The sequence below is a fragment of the Idiotropiscis lumnitzeri genome, chromosome 1 (assembly GCF_059441095.1).
Source record: "Idiotropiscis lumnitzeri isolate Australia: NSW breed Sydney's pygmy pipehorse chromosome 1, RoL_Ilum_1.0, whole genome shotgun sequence".
NCBI classification, from domain to species: Eukaryota; Metazoa; Chordata; class Actinopteri; order Syngnathiformes; family Syngnathidae; genus Idiotropiscis; species Idiotropiscis lumnitzeri.
The window spans coordinates 13,777,251-13,800,715 of NC_142391.1; the positions used below are offsets into that span (position 1 = coordinate 13,777,251).

General features: G+C 40.7%; 1 protein-coding gene across 2 annotated transcripts; it reads right to left on the minus strand.

The window, feature by feature from the left end:
• Positions 1-3,824: 3,824 nt before the first annotated feature.
• On the minus strand, positions 3,825-23,099 carry plcb2 (phospholipase C, beta 2). 2 transcript variants are annotated; one of them, XM_088318772.1, is made up of 32 exons: positions 23,016-23,099; positions 22,593-22,670; positions 21,994-22,062; positions 21,024-21,164; positions 20,603-20,682; positions 20,461-20,514; positions 20,299-20,374; positions 20,112-20,212; positions 19,549-19,709; positions 18,880-19,026; positions 18,648-18,805; positions 17,564-17,646; positions 17,310-17,394; positions 16,175-16,385; positions 16,004-16,086; positions 15,805-15,901; positions 15,607-15,691; positions 15,371-15,495; positions 15,031-15,182; positions 13,456-13,620; positions 13,264-13,363; positions 13,023-13,127; positions 12,807-12,871; positions 11,832-11,910; positions 11,434-11,754; positions 11,037-11,241; positions 10,252-10,396; positions 9,303-9,367; positions 8,728-8,763; positions 8,560-8,617; positions 6,653-6,736; positions 3,825-5,422 (listed from the first exon to the last, which is right to left on the minus strand). In XM_088318772.1, the coding sequence occupies exons 1-32, from the start codon at positions 23,097-23,099 to the stop codon at positions 5,252-5,254; spliced, it is 3,669 nt and encodes a 1,222-aa protein (XP_088174898.1). In that variant the 3' UTR covers positions 3,825-5,251. The 2 variants fall into 2 exon arrangements, with proteins under 2 accessions (XP_088174898.1, XP_088174889.1); XM_088318763.1 differs by having other exon boundaries at positions 8,728-8,778; positions 11,037-11,220; positions 11,371-11,754.
• Positions 23,100-23,465: the final 366 nt, after the last annotated feature.

A 23,465-nucleotide genomic window follows, 5' to 3' on the forward strand; every position in this document is an offset into this window, starting at 1 on the left:
TTTGCGAGTCAAACAAATATAAGGCGTTTATTTCACATTCAAGAAAATGTGGCTCCAGGCACTTAAGGGTGCCACTTCCAGAAACAACAGTAAAATATATCCTGCAGAAATATATTGAGTGCTAAGCATTGAGTTAACATCTTTTACCTTTTTTTCTTATATCAAAGAGTTATCAGCCTAAAAAAAAGCCTAATTATCCAAGTAAAACAGGTCAACATGTTCAGTCCACAATCAATAAAAATGGCTGTCCTCATGAAAAACTAATTCAAAATGAGCTTTGACACCAACTTTTCTTTTGAATATTTTTTTAATGAGAAAAATGAGTTTGTGACTGCCCTGCCAGTGACTTAAATCTGGGTTGGAACGGAGTCAGGGCCATTGGGATTTGGTAGATTATTTCACACATCTGGGCTTTGTGTTTTCCTTTAAATAATGTTTGTGCAACAGCATTTAGGCACTCCTTCACAACTTCCCCATCGCTGAATGTTTTTTTGTTCCCCCCAAATCCGTGATGCTTTTAGTGAACATTCGTTTGCATGCCGCTGGGCTGTGAACGAAAATGTAAAAATCTGTTATACTGCACTCGAAGTTCGATGTTTTTGCGTGCGCTCACCTCAAACTTCAGCGGATAACTTTGCAAAAGAGGGCGGTGCTTTGTTTCGTAGTGGCGCTTCGCAATGTTGCGACGCTTTCGGAGCATATGATGCACACTGGTTTTGAATCGGCTGCAGCCAGAACGCAAGTAAATTTCTCCGTCCATTCATTTAAAACAACAAGAATCGACCTTGCTAACTTTTTAGCAAGGCGTACTGTCGGCAGCACTCTCTTCCGGTCTGTTGCGCAATTGGCAGTGGATTGTAAACAAAAGATTTGATTGGCTCAAATCAGTGACGCCTTTTCCGCATTAACTAGAATTGCAGCGTCAACGTTTGCGAATGCGCCCTGAAAAAAAAATCATCATAGATTGGTCATGGGTCTGGTCCGAACCATCTGTCGGTCCGCCATTTGGTGATGCCTGCTATAGATAATTCAGCAACAGTAAGAATGATCTCTGGCACAGGCTTACGTGGGTGTATAATTGCATGTATCATAGAGAAAAGAAAATTTTCAACTTTGAAAAGGCTTTCTAGTCAGGGACTAAACAATCAGATAGTCAAGATGGACTGCAGAAGGACGCACCTAGAACTTGCCCAATTCCCTCATCATTACAATAACTCATGAGAAAGAGTGAAACTTTGCGCCGTAAGTAAATGCGTGCCGGTAAATCACGTAATTTTTTTTTTTTTTTAAAGGCAGTATGTGAATAATCCACACACATACATGGACAGGCACACATGCAGCATGTGACTAGCAGAACTTGAGCAGGCGGAGGATGTGTGGGAGGTGTGGGCGCTGCTTAGTATTCATCCAAGATGGCATCCTCTTCATGGCAAGATGGACTCAAGAGCACGACTTCTCCACCTCTTGTGGCTCCTCACAAAGCACGCAAGAGGAACAAAAGCAATGCTACTTCACAGTCATGTCATGTGTGATTATCTAACCAAGAAGTGTGCTTTTTTTTTTTTCTGGTTTGGCCCTTCGTAGTGTTGCACTGGAGGTGGAGGTGAATTGCATTGATTTGTGCAACAGACAAAGGGAGCGCGACAAGCATTCTGTGCAGGATCGGTCCCATTTATGCTTTTCTGTGAACTAAGTATGTTTTATATGGTCGTAGATACACTTTTAATACAATTCATAATACATTTGTAGCCTACTGCAGTATTTATGTTATTTCGATATATGGCATATATGATAAATAAATTAGAATACTATATATATATACTATACTATATATATATATATATAATAATTCCATAATATAATATAATATGTGTTTGCTGAATGCCACCAAAATGTAAATGAACATTACTACTATTGTCCACTTCCACCTGCGGAAGTATAAAAGCGTTCTGCACAATAGTTTGGATTTATTGACATCAAACGTGAGCCCATGTGATCACCTCCACAAAATCAAAAGCCGAACGATTCTCCATTTACACAGGTGTACAAGAGCAAGCATGTGCACACCAACCCCGACTGGTTATATTTTGGCCATTTAGCAACGCTAAAGTCGTGTGGTGACTCTCAGGAGGCGGACGGCGACTCTGGGCATGGATTCTTACCCCCATTCCTCCCCGGCTAACAATAGGATAGCGGAAGGGCTAATAGCAAATAGCTTGAGGCTGTTAAAACAAAAGACGTTAGCACAACAAAATGAGTGCCTTCCTGTTCAGTTTCCCTTTTCATGTCACGGGGTTGCCTCCCAAGCAGTCGCGCGTGCGATGTCTGACACGCGAGAGTGAATGGCCGTCAATTTCAGATAAAGACCTCTTCTTGAAAGGTGCTCATAGTGGAGCGCCATGTGCTTTTAGTCAGGGACGCTTTTGGAGCGTCAATGTTCAAAGAAGCAGTGTGTGCTCCTCCTAGATGCATCTCTGTTGCTCTGCTCATTTCCACAGTTCCCCATTCTCATATAAATCAGCCACGGATTTGATATGTAGAAGTGGTCATAGGTAGGGATGTGGGTTTGATATATTTATTTTCTGTTTATTTTGGTGCCGAATGGGAATGAATCACCTCTTGACACCATGCCTTCTTTGCTAAGGCTCCATTCAGTATTTGTTCTCATTTAAAAAAAACGACAACAAAAAACCAAGCTTCTTCGTCTTTTGGCTTCCTTCCATTGTCAGCATGTGGCCAAGTGTCACCTGGTTGGATCTCCTTCTCGAATCATTTCACATTGGGGAAACTCACAGTTCATCTGTGTTGTGCAAGAGGTGGCGGTACTCTCAGGCACAAGCTGTGTTGCCCATCTTTGATCCAATTTTAAATGCCAGTCAATTTGTTTGATTGAGAAGAAGAAGAGCGTACAGACCAGAGCGAAAAACAGGAAGTGAGGAAAGTGGCCAGATTGCTTTGGCTGGTGAGTCAGAGCAAAATCTGTGTTCATTAATAAATGCATGCGGCTGCGTGTCAACACTTGAAGAAGTAAGTGGCTCTCACCGATGAGGACATTGCTCTGTGCGTCTTTTTTGAATGTGCCATGTATGTTTTTGTCTTTATTATGGCTTACCTCAAAAACCTGATGTACTTGAAAAAAATGGAGAGAAATCAGCGTCAAAAATATGTTTCAGCATTACGCACATGATGTCATGATCTGTGATTGTTGTTTTTGTTTATTTTTTAGTTCGATGTTTTTCCTTGTGTTCATTTGCGTCCTGCCACGCTTACTGTGTCCACCTGTGTTCGTTTAACCAATCCCTTGTGTTCACCAATCAGCTCGCTCCAACCTTTTGTGGCTTGTCCAGGTGTTGGGTCATTCTGTTGTGTTTACGATTGAGGAGGAGGAGGAGTTGGAGGAGGACCCAAAATGCAGGGAAGTGAGGCAGTGAGTGGTCCACAGGTGTATTTAATTTAAAAGTAAAAATGCAAACAAACAACTCGGATAAACAAAAAGATCAAAGTGCAAAATAACAAAACACAAGCACTTGAAATGAACTAAATAACGATGACTAAGAAAACTGAAACACGCTGAGGACCGGACGACAGACACTTGAAACTTGAGAAGAGGCATTGACAATGACCTGACAGAAAGGAAACAGGGAAGTACATAGAAACAATTTGACAAGACAACTAGGAACACCTGGACAAGCCACAGAAGATTGGAGCGAGCTGATTGGTCAACACAAGGGATTGTTTAAATGAACACAGCTGGACACAATAAGCGTGACAAGGAAAAACACTAACCTAATTACTAAACAAGAAACACACAAAGCCACCTCTGATTAAAATTTGCAGTTTCATTAGCCAATCACTAAACAATAGTGACTAACATTTTTAATCTCAATGGGACATTTATACAGATTAATAAATACATTAGTGAGCATTTTTTATGTATTGTATTATTGGCCTTACATAACAGTGGTATAAATATGCATTTTGATAACAAAAGGTTTACATGACTGTTTAATTTCACACTTGATGGGCTGACAGGCACTGCAGAGAGCTGACTCTTTGTATACATGCAATTAAAGAGACCATTTACAATAATGTCATTTTAAAAAGGCTTATAACGTCAGGGTGTGTTGATCTCTCCAAAGAAGGTTGGTGAAGTTTTCACATTTCTACCAGTGTGTTGGATTGACACCAAATTCAGGTGTCCAATTTATTCAACAAATGTGGCCTGGTTTAAATATGGGTCATGGCAGTACAAAAAACACACACACATGCACGGAATCAGATATGCACATATCACATTTGTGTGATCGAGTTTGAGGATTTCAACAGCAGATTTTGAGAAATTCAGTAAAGGGGAAAATCAACCCCCCAAAATTCTTTGCAAATATGTTCTAGGCGCCTTCACGAGTCTAAAAATGGCATTCTGATTAATATTGCGTTTGTGGAATATGAGTTGAGCAGCTTCTGTTTTCTGAAGGTGAACCATGATTGATCATTAGCCCTGAACAACGGTGACGTCACTTTCACCCAACAGAAAGTGACAAAATGGACGGCTAAAAACAAGAGAATTTTGCTCCTTAACTCATATTCCATAAATGCAATATTAATCAGAGTGTTGTGTTTTGACTAGTGGGGCTGTATAGTACATATTCTGGTTAAGAAATGTTTTGGGTTGACTTCCCCTTTAAAGTGTGAAAGTGTGACTCTTACATTAGAATCAGTTAATTTACCATCCAGGCAGCAATGATTTTTCTTTAATTGTTACACTTCCTTTGCAAATTCATTTTACAGACAAAAGATTTAATAGAAAAATTATCTTACTGATCATCAGCTCAAAATGGTAATTGTGACAAACCAGACTATCTGTCAATCGTGCAAACTTCCAACCAGTCCTAATCTTAATGCAAGTGCACGTTTATGCTTGTAAAATGAAAATGTCCACCCGATTTGCATAATGTTCCTCCATTCACTTTTTCTACCACTAATTGTGTCGCAGGCAGTTTGAAGGCAGGCAACACATCAGGCAAGTGAACCACTACGCTTCTTGACTCTATTTGAATATCTATACTATGCTCAAAACTCTGTGAAATTGTCATTGTATTTTTTTTCCTCTTTTACATTTTTTTTATACAGTATTCCTTCATATAAACATGTCACACACATAAACTTACAGTCCACCATAAAAATGCAGACAGCTGACAGAGCTCCTGTAATTGAAAGTTGTGAACTGAAGGATTCATAAAGCAAAATACATCTAGCCTAGAAAGACATCGCCGTAGATGTTTGACCCGTCTACTTTATTGGCGGAGACCTTATCGATGAGCTCAGGGAAGTGGGCGCCCACGCATGCGTTAACAGCCTCCATCACCTCGGCTGCCAGAGACCTCATTTTGGTTTCGTGCTCCTTCAGGGCCTCCTGATTAAGCTACAGACACACAGAATGGAGGTGAAAGGGGTGCAGTAATTCATTGATTTATCAACAACTCATCGATTAGCAAATTACTCTAATTGCTTTTGATAATCAATTAAATCTTTAGAGACGTAGAATTGTCAAAATTCGAGGAATTTGAGTGTCTCAATTGTCAATATTTGCAGAGTTCTGCATTCTTCCATGAAAGCAGACGTAGGCATTTAAAATCATCTGCTTTTACAGTGGAAAAAAACACTGATCATCATTTTAGTGACAGAATAAGATGTACCCCAAAATGTGTTTGCGGGCACCAGTAAAGTTTTGAACGACAAAAACTTGGCCTGTTGTATGAAGTTATTCCGCCACAATGAAATATCTTTTGGGCAACGAGGACAAACGGGACTGAAAAGAATGTGGCTCTTGAGGACAGAAGGACCTTAAAGAGGAGGGAGAATATCATGAAAGTTGATGAGAGAAGATGGCGACCATTGCCACTCAAGCAGCTAAATTTAAATTAAAAAATTTTTTTTTTAGGCCAATGAGATTGATGACAGGGTTAAGGAGAGAGCAATACTGCTAAGTCTAGTCAACGTAGCTACTTAAAGTTTAACGTAAAACCTCTTCAAACCGAGTGAACCAAAAGAGAAGACTAACACAGAACTGGTGACGCTGCTAAAAAAACCCACTGCAACCCAAAGCCAAGTGAAAACGTCCAAAGATACAGGTTTGATTCTTACAGTTGTAAGCCAAATGAATTTGCTATGGAGTATGTGACCGCTCTGCCCATCAACTTATTCTCATTTGAATTGTTCCCTCAATTTCAAAAACACCAAGTCCTGCTGAGAAGTCCTCTCCATCTGGCCTTCACACTGTCGTCATGGTCTAAAAGTATCCAACACCCCCCCCCCCCCCATTTGTAATGTCATTATTCAAAACAATGCTCTGACATCATTTAGAGCTGAGGGATTGGCTCATTCAAACCAAATGTTTCATAAAGCAACACTCTGATGACTGATCATAGTGTGATTGATTAGCAAATTTGGACCGGAAACATATATTTGTATGAGGATTACAAATCTCAGAGTGTCACTGGGATGAGGAAAAAGCAGGCTCAAGCAGTGTGAAGCAATCGATTTTAGATGCGTGGGTTTTTGTGAAAGAAAAAAAAAAATACAAAAGGTGCTGATACAGACAGCAACAGGCGCTTGAGTTTTGCAAAGGTTACAAAATCAGGTCAGCTTGTACCTGATTAGTGAGAGCCTTGATCTCCTCTAGCGTGGCCGCCTGGTTCACCATTAGAGTCTCTTGCTGCATGCTGTACTCACATGACTGAAACACAAAATGTCAAAAACGTGATGAGCTGGTGGCTTCCTGACATCGGCCCTCAGTTCGCCGGAGAGAAATACGCCCTTGGGATACAACCTGAGCATGGGGATGAACACTTTTAAGTCATAGCAGGTCATGCTTCCCGCTGGTTATTTTCGCAGACCTAATTGCACACAGCTAGTCAATACCGTGGCTCAGCTGATTAAACATCTTATTGTGCCCGTGTAATTAATGAGCTGATGCTGATTCAATGGGATAAAATGAGCTGCTCAACGACCTTAATGAATTGAGTTGGAGTGGACGGGTGAAGCACTGAGTTGAGTTTAACCCATGCTCCGTGTTTGAATGTTGATGTGCCAACAGAGGACAGCCATGAGAGGTGAGTCATAAGCCACACGTGGATTAGACATCGTCCAAGTAAACAACCTCTGAGTAATGGACCGGCTGGGCGTATGGTCAGAAAGACTGCCTGTGCGTACGCACTGTACGGGCATCGGTAAACAACTCGTCGCAGCACGTTTGCACATGTGTGTGAGGACAACAAGCAGAGAGTGATTTTTTTTTTCCTTCTTCAAAATCACAAGACCATCTGCCTTGTTGTTACCATAGTTACTATTATATGTGTTAGATGAAGATGAGTGAGACACTCACATGTCCATGGGACACAAACGCGATCCTTATTTCTTTTAAAGTATGAATGATGAAGAGAAATAATTGTCATAAATTAGCTTTTGTTTTGAGTTTAAAATAATGTATAATAAAGGAAGAGCGAAAATTCAATAACTGAGACCAAAAGGCGTCTTCTGGAACAAGTCTATGACAACGCATATGAAAAGCACATTTTAATTTATGTCTTTGTGTGAAAAGATCGGCGAAAGGTCGGCCATTTGTATTATTTATTTTGTATTTGTTGTTTTGGCAACTGTTCCTTGTGTTTACTATCAAACTAGACTTGACCACAGCAACGGTGAGGCCCAACTCAAATAAGTGCTTTTATGGTCTCCATATTTCAAGATGAAATGATTACATATTGTGCCTTTAAATCAAAGTGTGTTTCCATGTTATACAAACGTGGGTAAAAATGCTAGCACACTTATGCCAGGGGTGGGCAAACTTTTTGATTGGCGGGCCACAATGAGTTCTAAAATTTGACAGAGGGGCCAGACCAGGAGCAGCTGGATGGAATGTTTTGGTAACCTCACCTCAACATTAACAAGGTTTATTCATTTAATTTTTTTCAAGTTCGGCGAGCCGGATTAAAACCTTTAACGGGCCGCATGTGGCCCCTGGGCCGTAGTTTGCCCACGCCTGCCTTATGTGAAAGGTCCCATGTCATCAAAAGCCAAAAATGGTTTAAGTTTGACTCAATTGTCATCTCAAGGCGTTGCCGTTTCAGTTTCACATGCTAACCGAGAGGATTGTTTGATATGTTCGAGTCAGCGCCAAAAGGGACCTCCCGGCTGATGCGGCCCTTCAGTGGGTGTCTCCTAAGGTTGCTTTCTTGCTTGCCATTTCATCATCAAAGAGTGTTGGCGTTGTCCCGTAGACGTTAACCAGGAAGGATTAACGCCCATGTAAGAGGGCAAAGGCGTTCTTAACGAGCCTCCGAAAAAGAGAAAGAAAACTCCACCCATACTCACATTTAGACTGCACCAAGCGCAAGACTTAAGATGGGCATGGAAATATGATGAGAAATTCATGTCTGAAAGTCCAAATGGTAGCAGCACTTATCCCCGGGTCTCAATGTTTGAGAAACAGAGAAACCATGTGACTGTTTCCACATGCATACGATTTTTTTAAGTGAAAGATTTTTCAATGAGACTTACCACACATTCGGATCCATCAGGCTCATCCAGCAGTTCTCTACTTGTTGCATTTTTCAGCCTGAGAAGAGAATTATTGTCAATATTTAAATGTGCTCCCAAATCGCTTTCTGTTTGACACAAGTGCTGATTTTTTTTTTTTTTTTTTTTATCAAAGGTTCTACAACTCACTTGGCCTTCTGTGAGGAAGATTTTACCTTCTTCTTGCTCTCTTTGATTTCACTGCAAACAAGCCAAAAAGAAAAATAATCTCTGCCTGATTCCATTTGTTGAAATGCAAAATGACCCTATCGGCAACCCTTTTCCTTCAAACCACTGCTGCACAGCTGTGTGTTGGCGACGTGACCTTTTCTTTAGAGTGAAAGGAGGGCTTCAGTGTGTCGTTAAAGTGTCAACGTGGAAAGTCAGAAGAATGCAGCTGAACACTGCTGTTTAAACACCCCTCTAGATAATAGTTATCCTGTGATAACCATTTGCCATCTGGGGACTTGCGACGCACACGCACACACATGGACACAAATAACCACATTAGACATCCATGCATGATGCAACAAGCTGGCTGAAGGAGATTCAAGGAACCGCACAGGGATGCATTCATTCTTGGAGGTTTTCTCATTACAAGATGGCAGGTGCTTTACCTCACATCACTTTTACCTCACACATTTACAACACAGGGAGTCTATAATCCCAACACACAGATTAAATGAACTCAGCATGTTCCGAGTGTATTGTAGGTGAGGATGCACCTTTCCAACGTCTTCAGTTCAATGCTGTGTCTCTCATTGGCGATCTCCATCAGTTTAGCCAGCCTCTGCCACGTCACAACAAGAATTGGACATAATCTCAGCAAAGATACAAGAATTATACACCATTTGGTATACCTGCACACATCTAATGAGGTGTGCTGATCATCTTCTTGCTCAATGGAGTAACCAAGATATTAGAAACAAATACAACCCAAGAATAAAACTGAGTGAATTTAGGTATACACTGCATAGTGTCTGAAATTAAACTGTTAAATGGAATTTTAGTTAAAAAAACAAAAAGAAAAACACTTACAATGTCCCCTTGAACTTAGTAGTTCAAACTGCCGTCATATGACATCACTAATGATCTCAGCAAATCTTCCAAGACTTCAACTCAGTAAGTATAAAAGCAATAATACTACACATGCATTCCGCTTTTTATTTGGCTTTGTGTGGATTTTTTACTCCGAAGGAATAGGCCTCAGAAAGAAGTGATAAGAGAAGAAAAACACAAGAAGAGAAGTATTATCGCTTATCATCAAATCTTATTAAATATTATTGCATTTAACTTTGACTATGAACTGTGGTTAACTTGTTTTTTTTAGGCCTGTTTGACAGACTACAGACGCGAGATGCCTCAAGCTTTTATCGCTAAAATCCAGAGAAAAATGTGTCTTTATATTTCAATATTTACAGACATTAACTTGTTTTTGACTTGTTAATATACAAGATAATAAAGGTTTTATGATGGCAAAAGTTTTACCATGGAACAGATTGTTTCTATTTCTGCTTCAGTCACAGGCTGACCCTAAAAATTATATTTGGCATAAATCTACAGTATGAATGACCAAAATTGCATTTCTGTTTTACAGTTTTAGTTCCACGTCCATGGTGTGCGTTTTGATTAATTTCATCGTTAATACAGAACTTGAGCGGGTTAAAAACCGACCTCAGTGGCACACTGCTCTTTCTTCCTCCTGAGCTGATCACACTGTTCCTTCCACAGAGCGTGCAGCTCATCCTGCAACTTTTGCTTGTGCTCCTGCACTGTTTTGGGGCTGCAGTCGGACATGCTTCCTCCACACTGGGATATGCTGCACAATGGGAAGACAATTGAACAGCTCTTCATCAGTCACTGTTCTGAACTGTTCATTAAATGGTGTGCTTTAGAGAAATCATCTATGCAGCAATATTCATGTTGTCATGAGAAGACATTTTATTTTAAATAAATTGCATCGCTGCATTCTGCAATATTTTGTTTTCAGCTAGAAAAATATTGTCCATTCATCTCCATATGATATATTCAAAGTGTTCTCCCGCATGGTCACATTTACCTACTTGCAGTTCTTTGAAACAATTATTGGCTGAAAAACTCGCTTATTTACTGCGTTTGTGCTCAGGCCAAAGTTTTGTCTAATATAAAAGGAATGGCGCCAACAAGGAACTATGTTAACGTGAGGTGAGGAGCTTCATTTAGTCAGGCCATAGCCATGTCTAATCGGATAGTAGTGTTTTATTAAATCTATTGGAAATTATAAAGCCTTTTTGGCGGGGTGACAACTTATTTTCATTATTTACGATAGGCTTCATTCCTTATTCCCTGCAAACAGCAGGGGAACATTGTTATTACAAAGAACAAAACAACGTTTGGAGCTACGCTGTCAAACTCCAAAACAAGTTGGAGAGCGACCAAAACGGCCTCAAAGGAAAGCAATGCAAAAGAAAGACCCTCACTCTTTTTTCTTCAGTGAAGCCTTCTTCTTGCAGGCCTTGAAAGCATCGAAATATTTTTGGCTCAGATCTTCTGTTTTTCTCTGATACTTCTTTTCCGCTTCTTTCGTCTCTTTCTCCTGACGCTTGATGACCTTCAGGTAGCTCTTGTGCTGTGTCAGTTCTGCAGTCGTCACGGTGGATGTTTCTACAGCGAAAGCAGGCATCGCTTTTATTGCCGGCATAGGACGCAAGGGTTTGATAATAAATGAACACATCATTTGAGCTATATCGTCTTTTGTTGACCTCAACTGCATTGCAAAGCAGGAATGTGTTGTGCAGCATATAAAGCACTTACCCTTACTACAAGGTGCAGATGATTTATCTGACGCTGCACATTCCGGCGATGCACTTAATGGACCGGGCTCTCCTTGAACCTCCTCCTCGACTGGGTCATCGTTTGAAATGAGCTCAGAGTTGATAGAGTCACTGCTTGACTCCTCGATATCTTTGGTGGCTGTCTCAGGCTGTATGACAAATTCCTCAGGGACAATTTCTTCACCAGGAAGTGTCTCGGGTATGGAACTTCCCAGTTCAGCATCCTGAGGAAGGTCTTCAGGTTGCGGAGTGTCTGCCCTGCTCTCTTCTTCAGCTTCTTCTTCAATTGCTTCGGGTGAAGCATCATGGGATGGTGATTCACTGACCTCAAGTCTGGGTGGATTTGGTTCCGAAGGGACTTCCACTAGGAGGCACAGCAAAGATCAGATATGTTTTTTTTTAAATAAATGGTGATATATATACTTTTCCAAGGAGCATTACCTGTTGGTTCTCTTGCGTTTGTCACTTCAGTTTGGGGCACAAAAGGCAGCTCATAAGGAGAAATGTAATCTGAGGATGACTGCATGGGTACAAAGAGATGTCAGAGGAGCTCAAAATTTGTGAGTGGGACAGACATGCTAAACCTCAGCTAAATTTAGAAGAATTATATATATAAAAAAAAAAAACAACAACACACACACACAAAAACACACATCAATAATCAGTGTTCAGCAAATTCAAGCCAGGCAGCTTCTTTTGTACCACGCAAGATTTTTTTTTTTTTAAACCCTTCAACGTGATATTTTTATATTGTGCATGCCTCTATTGGTTACATGTTGTCTTTGTTCCTTCAAGGTTTAAAATGACTAAATGTTCAAATACATTTGAAAATGAAAATCCAGTTTCAGTTTGAGAAGCGCAGACAGACAAACGTGACAGTACAGTTCCCTGGAGGACAAGGACCAGGCTGGTCCGTGAATCAAAAAAAAAATTGGAGTATAATTGACACCCATTAAAAAAAAAAAAAATCCGATATGAATTTTCCATGAAAAACAGGTGGAAATGAGATGAAAAAATAAAACCCCAACCGCGCAAAAAAAAATATTAATCTTTTTTAAAAAAATCTGCAACTATATGAATCCACGAGACCTGAAACACGAATATTTAGAGGTCCACTTTATACTGTGGCAGGACTAACAACAACATTTAGTCTATTGTGGATGGTAAACTAGGAACCAGGAGTAGAGAACATTTCAGAGAGGAATTTGCCCATTCCTAAAGTAGACTGGCAAGGAAAGCAACATTACAACGAACACAGTAAGCACAAGGAAATATCCAAAATATATTACGTAACGGTGGATCAGCACAACCCCACAAATGCAACACACCAGTCAGGTGTCACCAAATCCTTTAAAATAAGATATTGAATAGAGGAATGAAAAATACTTGATAAACTCTTATATCTTAACTATGCACCTCTTTTGGGGTCCGTGTCATCTTCTCTGTGCCCTTTGTTGGGTTGAATAAAGTGTCAGTGAAATCTGAGAAAAAAAAAAAAAAAAACATGTTTTTCTTTTTATTCTGTGAAAAAAAGGAGTTGCTTTCACTGAATATAACCAAGATCCTCCAACAAACCCCATCCTTCACTGCAATCAAATTATTTCAAAGCAACGTTGAGGGAAGAAAATGCACCTGCAAAAGCAGCAGGGATGTAGTCCTTGACCTCGATGTACACAAAGAGTGCAGGCAGAGTGAGCGGCGTGTTGCTTTCACTGCGCAGGCAGATGTGATGGAAGCCTGCAGGCACAAACCTCATTGAAAAGGACACGACTCCACTGATTAATAAATTGGCAAAACTCCAACGGCCTTGAACGCCCCGGTGAATGCGCATTAGAATACAGTTTAAGATGTCATTTTTTTACATTGGATTGACCTGATTGAATGGCATCAAGGGGAAGGATTCTGTGTCCAAGGAATTTGCAGTTTTCCTCATAGACTGCCATTCTCAGAGAGGCCATTTCTGGGAGGAGAATCTATCAACCATAATATTGGATATTTTAGTTGTGATAATACATCAACATACACGTCTCTTATTTATGAATGTGTTCGGTGAACTGACACGCACCTTGTCAAAAACAAACGGCTCCTCATTCCACACTGGGTTAATCGAGTTGGGTGTGGTGGACCACTTGGTGCGATATTTCTTCTTGGGGTCTCCTGGCAACCCGATGATCTCCACCTCAACTGCGGTTTTCACACTCTTGTCAGACAGAAACTGGCCTGAATAGATCTGGTGAAGAGATACAGGACTTTTGTTTTGTATGACAGACAAATGCGTGGACCGTTCAAAAGCAATTTGACACAAGACCGAGCGATTGAGCTGTGTTTGTTTTTGTTTGTTTGTTGCTGAGGAAGACTGCTGTAAAACTACACGACAGATTTGCATTAATGTTGTAGGACAGATGCCAAAAAAGGACATGTCACTTGAGTCAAAATCAAACTGTCCCCGAATGCCCCAGAATGCAATGAGAGTTCCGTCTGTAATCTTTCACGTCATGGTTATCCTCAGGAGGCCAGTTAAATGAAACCACATAAAAATATTGTTTAACTGTGCAAGAGTGTGCCAAAAAATACTTTTCAGAGCATAGCTTAGTTTGAATGGATACAATATAGAAACAGCTAATCTTTTGCGTAAACAGGAACAGATTCAATGACAGTAAATATGAAACATAATTAAACTTCAATACTATTGTTCAATGTTTGGTGTTATTTTTAAGAAAGGTGCTTGAGGGTGCATGCAGGACGATATTTCTTATTTCTGTTTTTCATAAACCATATTGACATTATGTCTCCCGTTGCCGCTTAAGTCAATTATTTGCGTGATTCTCTTACGTATTTTTTTATTATTATTTATATTTAGGCTTCTGACACACCCACCTTGCATATATCCTGGAAATATGTGCGCAACTACTAAGAGGCGAGGTCGGGTGAAAGCTTAGGGTGGCCCTAATTTCCGGATCGTTGAGTTCCATTTTGAAAATTGAAACTAATTATTTCATGGTCGCACGTTCCAATGTTTCATTGGCTTGAATAATCAAGCAAAACAACCAAATGCATGTCTCGACCGCTCAATCAAGGGAGCGCATGAACGTCCTCCATTGTCGTAGCCGCCATGTTTGCAACCGCTTAACGCCAAAGCAACAGTTTAGACGAGATTTGAGGTCGTCAGCATTTAGCCCCGCCCACTCACTTCGATGGCCGAGCTTGACGTATAAAACTAATTTATGAAACGCCGCAAAACGCGGGACCATGAAATAATTAAATGCATAAATAATTATGTAGATTTTTTTTTAACATATAATAATTTAATGAACGATACATTTATTTTTAAGTCCACATTTAATTAATAAATGAAACATTTAATTAATTAATGACAATAAACAATTAAACATTTGATGGTGTATTTATTTACTTAATTTTGGCACTTTCAGTCCTCCATCGCTGTGATATATCTCCAAACGTTCAATATGTCCCATTGTGCCTACTAAATTCACGACCACCCAAAACATGAAAAATGACTGTGTGCCAATATTTTCCATGAAGCAGATGCAATCCTACGCCCGGTTAGTAAATCAACTTCTGTTTAAGTAAGTAAGTTTGTGCCAACTTCTGCACACGCTTTTGGAGCATGTAAACCTGCCTTAATGGTCAGTGTGATTGCCACGACGGTGTCAATCCTGTCGCAGAAAGGGTCAAACTTCTTGTCACCGCGCCGCAGCACGTCGTGCTTGAGTAGGTATCCCGTCCTTCCGTTAAATTCGAACAGTGCCATGTTCATCTGCATGGGGAAGTCTGAAAAGACACACAGAGCCTGTTTAGGAGTCGCTCTTCTTGGCACTCGGAGCTGTTTGGCAAGCAGAGCTCTGAGGAGTGTAGAGAAGGTGCAACACTGACCTGCTGTGGTGGAAGACGAGAAATTCTCACAGATAAACTTGGATTCCCCCCCCCCCAAGTATGTCACTGAGAGGCCTTTTTCTTACCCATTGTCTGATAGTTGAGCGCCACCATCTGGCAGCCAACGTTCCAAAAGGGCTGCGGGTTGAAATTGGATGAGTCCATTCGTGTTCCCTTTGGGTAAATCCTGCTCATCTGTCTTTTATTATATCTGACAGTGAGGAGTGTTAAAGAAAATGCCGTTCATTTATTTAGTGTGTTTTAAAATTAAAGCTTACCGAATTGTGTGCTATTGTGCGTCTTTTGCAACATGAAAAGATACTCAACAAAGTCAACCGCAGTCTTGGAAATCATAGCTTCTCCTTTGGTCTCCACAAAAGATGAGATGACATAACTCCTGTTCTTTTCTGAGGAGTGGTGAGCAAATTGCCAATACAGTTCAACAGTCTTTTTTTTTTTTTTTTAACAATTCACAAAACATATCCCAGAATCTCTTTTTCTTCGAGAAGAGAAGACATACTTCTGGCATTGTCAAAAGAGATGAATTTGTTCGGCTGGATGTAGTTGACCAAAGATGACATCGCCTCGTATGCTGTGACTTCCTGTCCAGCTGTGCCCTATGACAGATTGAGGAAATTAAACTGATATTTTCCGACAAGGACGAGGGTGATAAATTTCCAGAGTAACAGGCAGCTGTGGTATCATCATTCATTCTCTACCTCATCAGATGTCTTCATTTTTTCCTCATCCTGTTCCTCCGTGTCGTCTTGTTCCTCGTTATCTTCCACAGCCATATCTGCGTCTGATCAAACATCATAACAAACATGATGGGTCGTATCCAAGCAAGTTGAAATGGATTTGAGTGATTTTGTTGGATCAGCCTTGTTCACCCTGGTTCTCCAGATTGGTCAAGTGGACAGGATCGTCGAAAAGTGGGTCAGTGTTTTGTGCGGGTGAAGCAACAGATGTCATCTGGTCACTGGCGGCTGTGTTGCTTTTCTTGGTAGTGGGGCTTGTTTTCTCATGGCTTCCCTTCTTGTTCTTGATCAAAATCTTGCCCGTGAGCTCGGATGGGCTTGGGATCTGCTGTCCTGGCTTCAGCTTAATATTTGAGGAAAAGAGTGAGGACAAGATACAAGAAGAATTCAAGATCAGTGGTTCATACTGAACCAAAATGTTAGAGAGTGATCTTCGTTACACTTTGTAATTACTCCAGAACTATATACAAGTCTTAAATTAGTCTCGACTTGATCCTGACTCATGAAATAAGCGTTATACAAAAAAAAAGAAGTTCTCTACTAATGCTCAACTGATTCACTGATGACTGACAAATAAATACACCGATTGGAAACTGTGATGTACTGGCGATTGTCACGGCCGTCAAGGTCTTCTCTGCTGGCCTGAACACTAGCAGTGGGGTCGTCATTCCTGTTCCTCAAGTTCTGTTTTCCATCTCTCCCTGCTGCTATAAACCTGATTCAAATGATCAGATTTCCGCAGACCTTGCTGATTTTCTGAGTATTTGAATCAGATGTATTGCAGCAGGGAGAGATGGAAAACAGACAGGACAGAAGACCTTGAGGAACAGGATTGAAGACCCCTGCACTGGCAGAATAATTGACCTAAATTCTAAAATCTGCTCCATCAAACTCTATTAGTTTATTTTCAGCAACCTGCAATGCGTTCAGTACTGCTTGAAATTGTTTTATTCTATTTTTAGATTTCACTTGGCTTTTTAGAATCAGTAGCATAATTTTATTGTTAAATTGAATTAAAATTTAAATTAAATTGTATTTTATTTTATATTCGTATGCTGTTGGCATATCTTACATTTCTGTATGGGATTGATGGTTTCTATAATTACAACATGATTAGTAGAGGTGGATTAAAGTGAATTCCCCACCGGAGGCCGAAGTAGCTAATGCATGGCCCGCCACGGGGTCCAGCTGATGTACAACGAATGCACTGCCATAAAAAATGCTTAACTGATATACAACTGCCGTGGTGCCGCACTGGAGCACTTACAGGGTATTTGTCCAGAGGCTCTGTCAGCAGGGCATTACCAAATATGGTTTTGCAGTAGTTGGCCATCTTCTCTTGTTGCTTCACGCTAAAACAAAGCACAAAAACATGTGCCGATGTCTGCTTTGCCAAACACACATTTGTACATTCACTCAGTGAAAATCTTCAGGCGATAGCATTCATTTTCCGTGCAGGATAATGCGACTACTACACGTTTAAAAGAATTATGTCACATGAATTCATGAACCAACTCTTACGAGTCAACGTGGTTCTCGAAGGAAAGGATAACGGGATACTGTGAGGTCTTGAAGGCGCTCTCAGCAATGGCCTCAATCACATCCTGTTGAGCATCACAAAAAGTATGGACCCTTTTTCATTCTTATTTGAGCTTGATTTTGGCAGATCTAGAGCAGGGTTGAAAACACAACACAGTTACACAAACACACGAGATAAGCGCTCATAAGGATTCTTCAGTCGGAAAGCAAACATGAGTATGGCTCGGTCCAAACCGGACAGATGTGCTCTTCTGAGCCGTTGCGTCTGAGACGCTGCCGCTGCCCTTAAATGGAAGTGTTGATTCCAAGAACGTGATGGGGGGTCCCTTCCTGTGTATTTTTCTGTGCTGCTGTTTACTTACTTTTGCTGCACGAGAACATGAATAGGTGACCTTGGTGGTTTTCATGAATTTATTTCTTTTCTTGGCATCACGGTGCTACAACCATTACCGTTACTGTGGTAAAATGGTAATATGCACAAATTGGAAAAGGTGTTGGGGGGTTAATTGTAACTGTTTTAATGAAGGTATATGTGCCTTCCAAGACCTTTAATGACCTTAAAGTTGCATAAATCTGAATTTGACTCATAATAGTCAAAGAAAACTCTTTTATTTGAAGACAACGGAGCAACTTCTACAATGGAGGAATAACATTATACCACAAAGACTGAATGGAAGTCAAGTAAATAATTTTATATTTTCTGTGTTCCCCCACGAGTTTGAACACAAAAGTCACAGGCTCCTCTTGCAAACATCACCATTCCCTTTTCTTCCAGGTTTGGTCACATGATGCTCGCAAGATGTGGACTGTGTGATATCAATTTCAGTCACCAGCAGGTGTCAGTTACAACTGATTTATTTATTAGTTTTTTTAATCAATTTATACTCAACTAACGAAATATTAATCAGAAGCTTGTGTTTAGTTTAGTAGGGCTCAGGCAGGCGGCGGGCTCTTCTAGCGCCATCTTGGAAGTGTGTGGGAAAAGTTAGCCAGCTAATGAGTATTAAATAAACTCTTAAGCCGTCAGTCAAGATTGATTGATTCACAGCATGCACAAGGCATGTACCTTGAAAAGGATCTCAGTGGTCATGGTGAAGCCATGTGTAATGATGGGCTCTTCCTCTGGAGGTTTCCCCTTCCAGCAGTCAAGTTCCAGACAACGGCAGCCAGACAACAGACACTGACGGTACATCTCCGGCGAGGAAACGCCGGAAAACTGACCAGCTGTGGATGAGTGAGGATCAAATGTGTGTTTACCGTATTAAAGTTTGTTTTTCGATCAACACCAAATATGTGACCTGTCAGGTATGTGTTGTGCGAGGACTTAATGAAGTAATGAGGTAGGGGCTGCGTCATGTCCTGACACTTGGCCAGCCTGTCCTGCATGACCACTGAAGTCTCAGGACCCATCAGGAACGACAAGAGGGCTTCTGGGGTAATGAGACCTGTAGATAAACCAGAAGATTAAAGGGGAAGTTAACCCCCCCAAAAATCTTTGCAAGAATATGTTCTATGCTGGCCCACTAGTCGGAATATGGCATTCTGATTAATATTGCATTTGCGGGATATGAATCACGCAGTAAAATCCACCCGCTTTTTAGCCATCTCAGAGAGTGGCCATTTTGTCACTTCTGTTGACTGAAAATGACATCACAGTTGCTCCGTGCTCAGATAACGATCAATTATGGCTCAGGTTCAGAAAACGTGCTTGGACATTACCTGAGCCAATGTGATGTCATGTTCAGTTGACAGGAGTGACAAAATGGCCGCCCCTGAAATGGCTAAAAATGGGTGGATTTTGCTGTTTAACTCATTTTCTACATACACCATGATGCCATGTTTAGACTAGTGAGAGCGTATAGAAAATTTTATTGCAAATCTTTTTACGGGGGTTGACTTTCTATTCAAATATAATACATAACATTTTTTCAGCTAATTCCCCAAATGAGTGCCATTAAGAACATCACCTCTGTTACAGTTAGTGTTGCAGGGTTCATATTTGAGCATCAAAGCTTTTATCTGATCCTGCCGTAGTCGTGGAAACAGTTCCTCATTCAGTCGGGAGTCCCTCTGCTTCTCGTTGAGAAACTTGGTGAAGTTCTCTTTTGTCATGGTGGGTTTATTGGAACTGGAAAGCACAGTCAGGAACAACAATTCCGTCGATATTGCGCAACACGTTAGATCAGGGGTGGGCAAACTTTTTGATTGGTGGGCCACAATGGGTTCTAAAATTTGACAAAGGGGCCGGACCAGGAGCAGATGGATGGAGTGTTTTAGTAACCTTACCTCATCTGAGAAATTAATAAATTAAATATAATTTTAAGTGAAAATGAACAAAAGCATTACAACAACATATCTGTGTTTGACACACCAGAGTATTTAGAAAATAAAACATTTACAAGGTTTATTTATTTAATTTTTTTTGACGGGCCGCATGTGGCCCCCGGGCCGCAGTTTGCCCACACCTGCGTTAGATGAACAACTTCCCTTAATAAAACATATAATGTTACAATGTTTTCGTCCAACTCACTAAGAAGTGAAGATTTCATAGATTTCAGGGCGAGGACAGAGATTTGCCAAGAAGGCCTTGAAAGCTGCTTCGGTGAAGACATCAGGCTTCATACTGTCAAACTGTTACACGTGATATTTCGCATGTAAGCTTGCCATAGCCCTCATGGGTGATCAGGTCAAATTTTAGCAAGTGTGAAAATGCTAACCTTTCCTTTGGGGAGGTGGGCTGATGCCAGTGCACTTTCCACTCTTCTTTTATCAGCAGGGAACATCTTGAAAATACTGAGAAATACAATATTGACACATCGCTGCATTGTAAGTTACAATCCACACAATCGTCAAACCCCGCAAGTGAGTGCTTAGCCTACTTTTTCACGGGGATCTTGCCATCTTTGTTGGTCTGGAGACAAATCCGAACGTAGCTAAAGTATTTGAAATGATAACTAATTAAAACTGAATATTGTGAAATTCCCTCAGCAGGATAAAAGCTCACACAGGATTTCCACTCACGTTTTGTCCAGGTAGTCTTGTCTGCAGGAATTATTTCTGGCAGCGTTGTAAGCAATGGTGAGAATGTCATTCGACCAGTTCTGATGTGCATTTAAGTAGAAGGTTAACCGTGTTTGTAATGTCATCACTTTTCCGAGCGACATTAAAACGTGAAGTGACAGAAACTCGCCACAAGAGGGCGATGGCATAAGAGCATCTTAGTAAATGAGATTAGTGCATGGGGACTTTCAACAAATAGCAATTGTGATTTCATTACAGTTGACAAAAGCCGGATATTGCATTCATAAAGTCTAATAAAGAACACAAGCGGAGAAAGGGAAGCTTCAGTGTTGTCACCGCAATGGATCAGCAACAAGAAGCCAATAGTGTAAACATCTGGAGGAAGCAGACAGTGCCAATAAAGCAGCCTGTGCTTTATTACCTGTGCCACTTTATCCTTGGAGGCAAAGAAGTTATGGTAGGTCAGGTTGACGGTGTCAAGACCAGAAACAACAGTCAGCGTTTTGGCCAAGTGGTTACTGTCTGGGAAATCGAGGTTAAACACGTTTCGGACCTTTGGGTGCTGTACAGGCAGAAACAAGGTGGGAGGGAATTAGATGGGGTCAAGATAAAGTTACCTGTCGTATTGGCAATGTTTTATTTGCCTATTTAGTATTATTTAATTTACACAGTCGTTTACATTTTTCTACACTTGTGACAAATGTTACCTAAAATATTGCGCTTACATGGCAATAGCATGACATCATGATTGGACTCGATTCATTTCTAGTGGGGAGGTTGACCAGTGACCCATATGAATTGCAATGATTGAACACCTGGGTGCACAATCGTTCCCAACATGCAAATTTGCTTACCAGGACATGCAAACAGGGAACTCGTGCGCACACGCGCGCACACACACACACACACACACACAATCACATACAACACATTGTACACTCACACAATCAGCACGCATGTGAAGAGGTTACATCATCTACAAAGCCAACTTCCCAAAATGAAGAGCCTCAAACATCTCAGCCCCCACCACCAAGATTTCACCTCTCACTGAACTCTCTGAGAAAGATGAAAATGGCCGCTCACGGCTTCACCGCAGAGGCCAAGTGATTAATAGTAAAGAGCTGACAACACAAACCATTTTCTCTCGATAAAGAAAGAAAAAGATTCTGACACTCATTTCAAGTATCTCTCCAAAAGATGAGTCAGCGTGAGCTGTGTGTTTATGTTGATGCATGTGCACCTGTTTCGACGGAAGGAGCGCTGAGTTCTCGTGGCCATTGCCATGTTTGCAATGCAAATATGTTTCTCATACTAATGGTGGTTGGCAGATTTATTTGCATACCTGCAGATGGTGAATTCTTTCGGTGGATTTTACAGTAAATAATACTTACTTTTGGAAGTTTTGCATATTTCCCTGTCCTGGTATCTCTGATAGTAGCGACATCCAAGAACGTTGTCTCCTAGAAACAAGAAACAGACAGTCATCTCCGGAATTCAGGATGTAGGCGCAAGTCCAAATATGGACCAAGATTGGAGGGAAAAAAATAACTTGACTGATTAGCAAACAATAGCTCACGATTTTACATGCATGATGCATGTTTTTTTTCAATTACACAATGCTTGTACTGCCCTTATACACATTTCCGTGCCAGTATGGCTGCGCTCTGAGTCGCGAGGCAGTCGTGCGTTTCACTGGATTTTTCTGGATTTATGATGTGGTGTAAAACAAAAGTTGGCTCCTTCTGAGAAGTAGCGAGAGAGAGAGAGCACCAAAGACAAATAGTCCTCTCCAGCGAGTGCACTACAGTTGTGCAGCAGGATGGCGGGCCCATATCAGCACCAATCAATAACGTCCACAAACAGCTGGCACAGCAAGAGGCAGTGCAGCTTTCTCGCACTTCTCATGGATCCGGCACCACTTACACATATGAGGTAAAAACTTGCCCGATAGACTGAAACGTAACACACAGCTGAGTTTGTCTTGTATTACCTTGCTTTGATTCATCCAGTACAGGTAAAAGCCTCTCGTATCCATCTTCATGGTGACAGGGATAGTCTTGGTGGAGTCCTTGTTGGAGAAATATTTTTTGATAGGACAACAATTTGGTGTTAATGTGCTCATTTTAGCCCTTTGGGTTTCGTATTTGGTCATTTAGATAATCCAGGAAGTATCCTGGGCTCCGAGAACAATTTGATTTTTACGAGCTCATAAAAATAAAACAATAAAATTGAAATATCTACCGAATGCAAAGAAATGTCATTGATTGTCATTCATCTGTTCACACAAAAAGGCTTTAAGTATGACATATCATCAATTTAAAAAACAATGTTTTTAAATTACATTATCGTGATCATTCTTCTAAATATACAAAAAGAAAGAGTATTTCAAGGAGTTCTTTAAATATTCACTCACCTCGGACCACTTGGTAAATCGTTCTCCTTTAACCATATAATCTTTGATCACAGGGGGATCCAGAAAGTACCTTTTCTTATTCATTGTCGTCTTTTAGGGACTTTGTAACGTATGTTTAATCAGATAAACACTTTACTCCCCTCCGCTGACTCACTCGGAAAGAAGCCGTGAAGTGAAGTGTCCTCGTTGGACACAAGAGAACCCACATGAGGACGCGCCCAAAGGAATATGAATTGCAAATGAAGTTAACATAACTCAACGCATGGTGGCCGTGCACTTGGTCACCGAGCCCGATGCATTCTTCATTCATACTTTGTATTCCATTCTAGTTCATGTAACTCAGTAGCCAACCACTTTTAAGTGCATTTTGGTTTTGTCCTCACTGTAAAAAACGCAAGTATTTTTTTTTTTTTGGGGGGGGGGCGAAAACAGTCATTTAAATTGGATTAT

Bases quoted from the DNA above. Each gene is read 5' to 3' on its own strand.
- plcb2 (XM_088318763.1), bottom strand. From the start codon at position 23,099: ATGAATAAGAAAAGGTACTTTCTGGATCCCCCTGTGATCAAAGATTAT. The intron at 20,683-21,023 runs GTAATAAAGCAC...AATGCACATCAG, and splicing joins CCAAGGATAAAGTGGCACAG to AACTGGTCGAATGACATTCT. The intron at 17,395-17,563 runs GTAAGAGTTGGT...GCTTTGTTTTAG, and splicing joins TTCGAGAACCACGTTGACTC to CGTGAAGCAACAAGAGAAGA.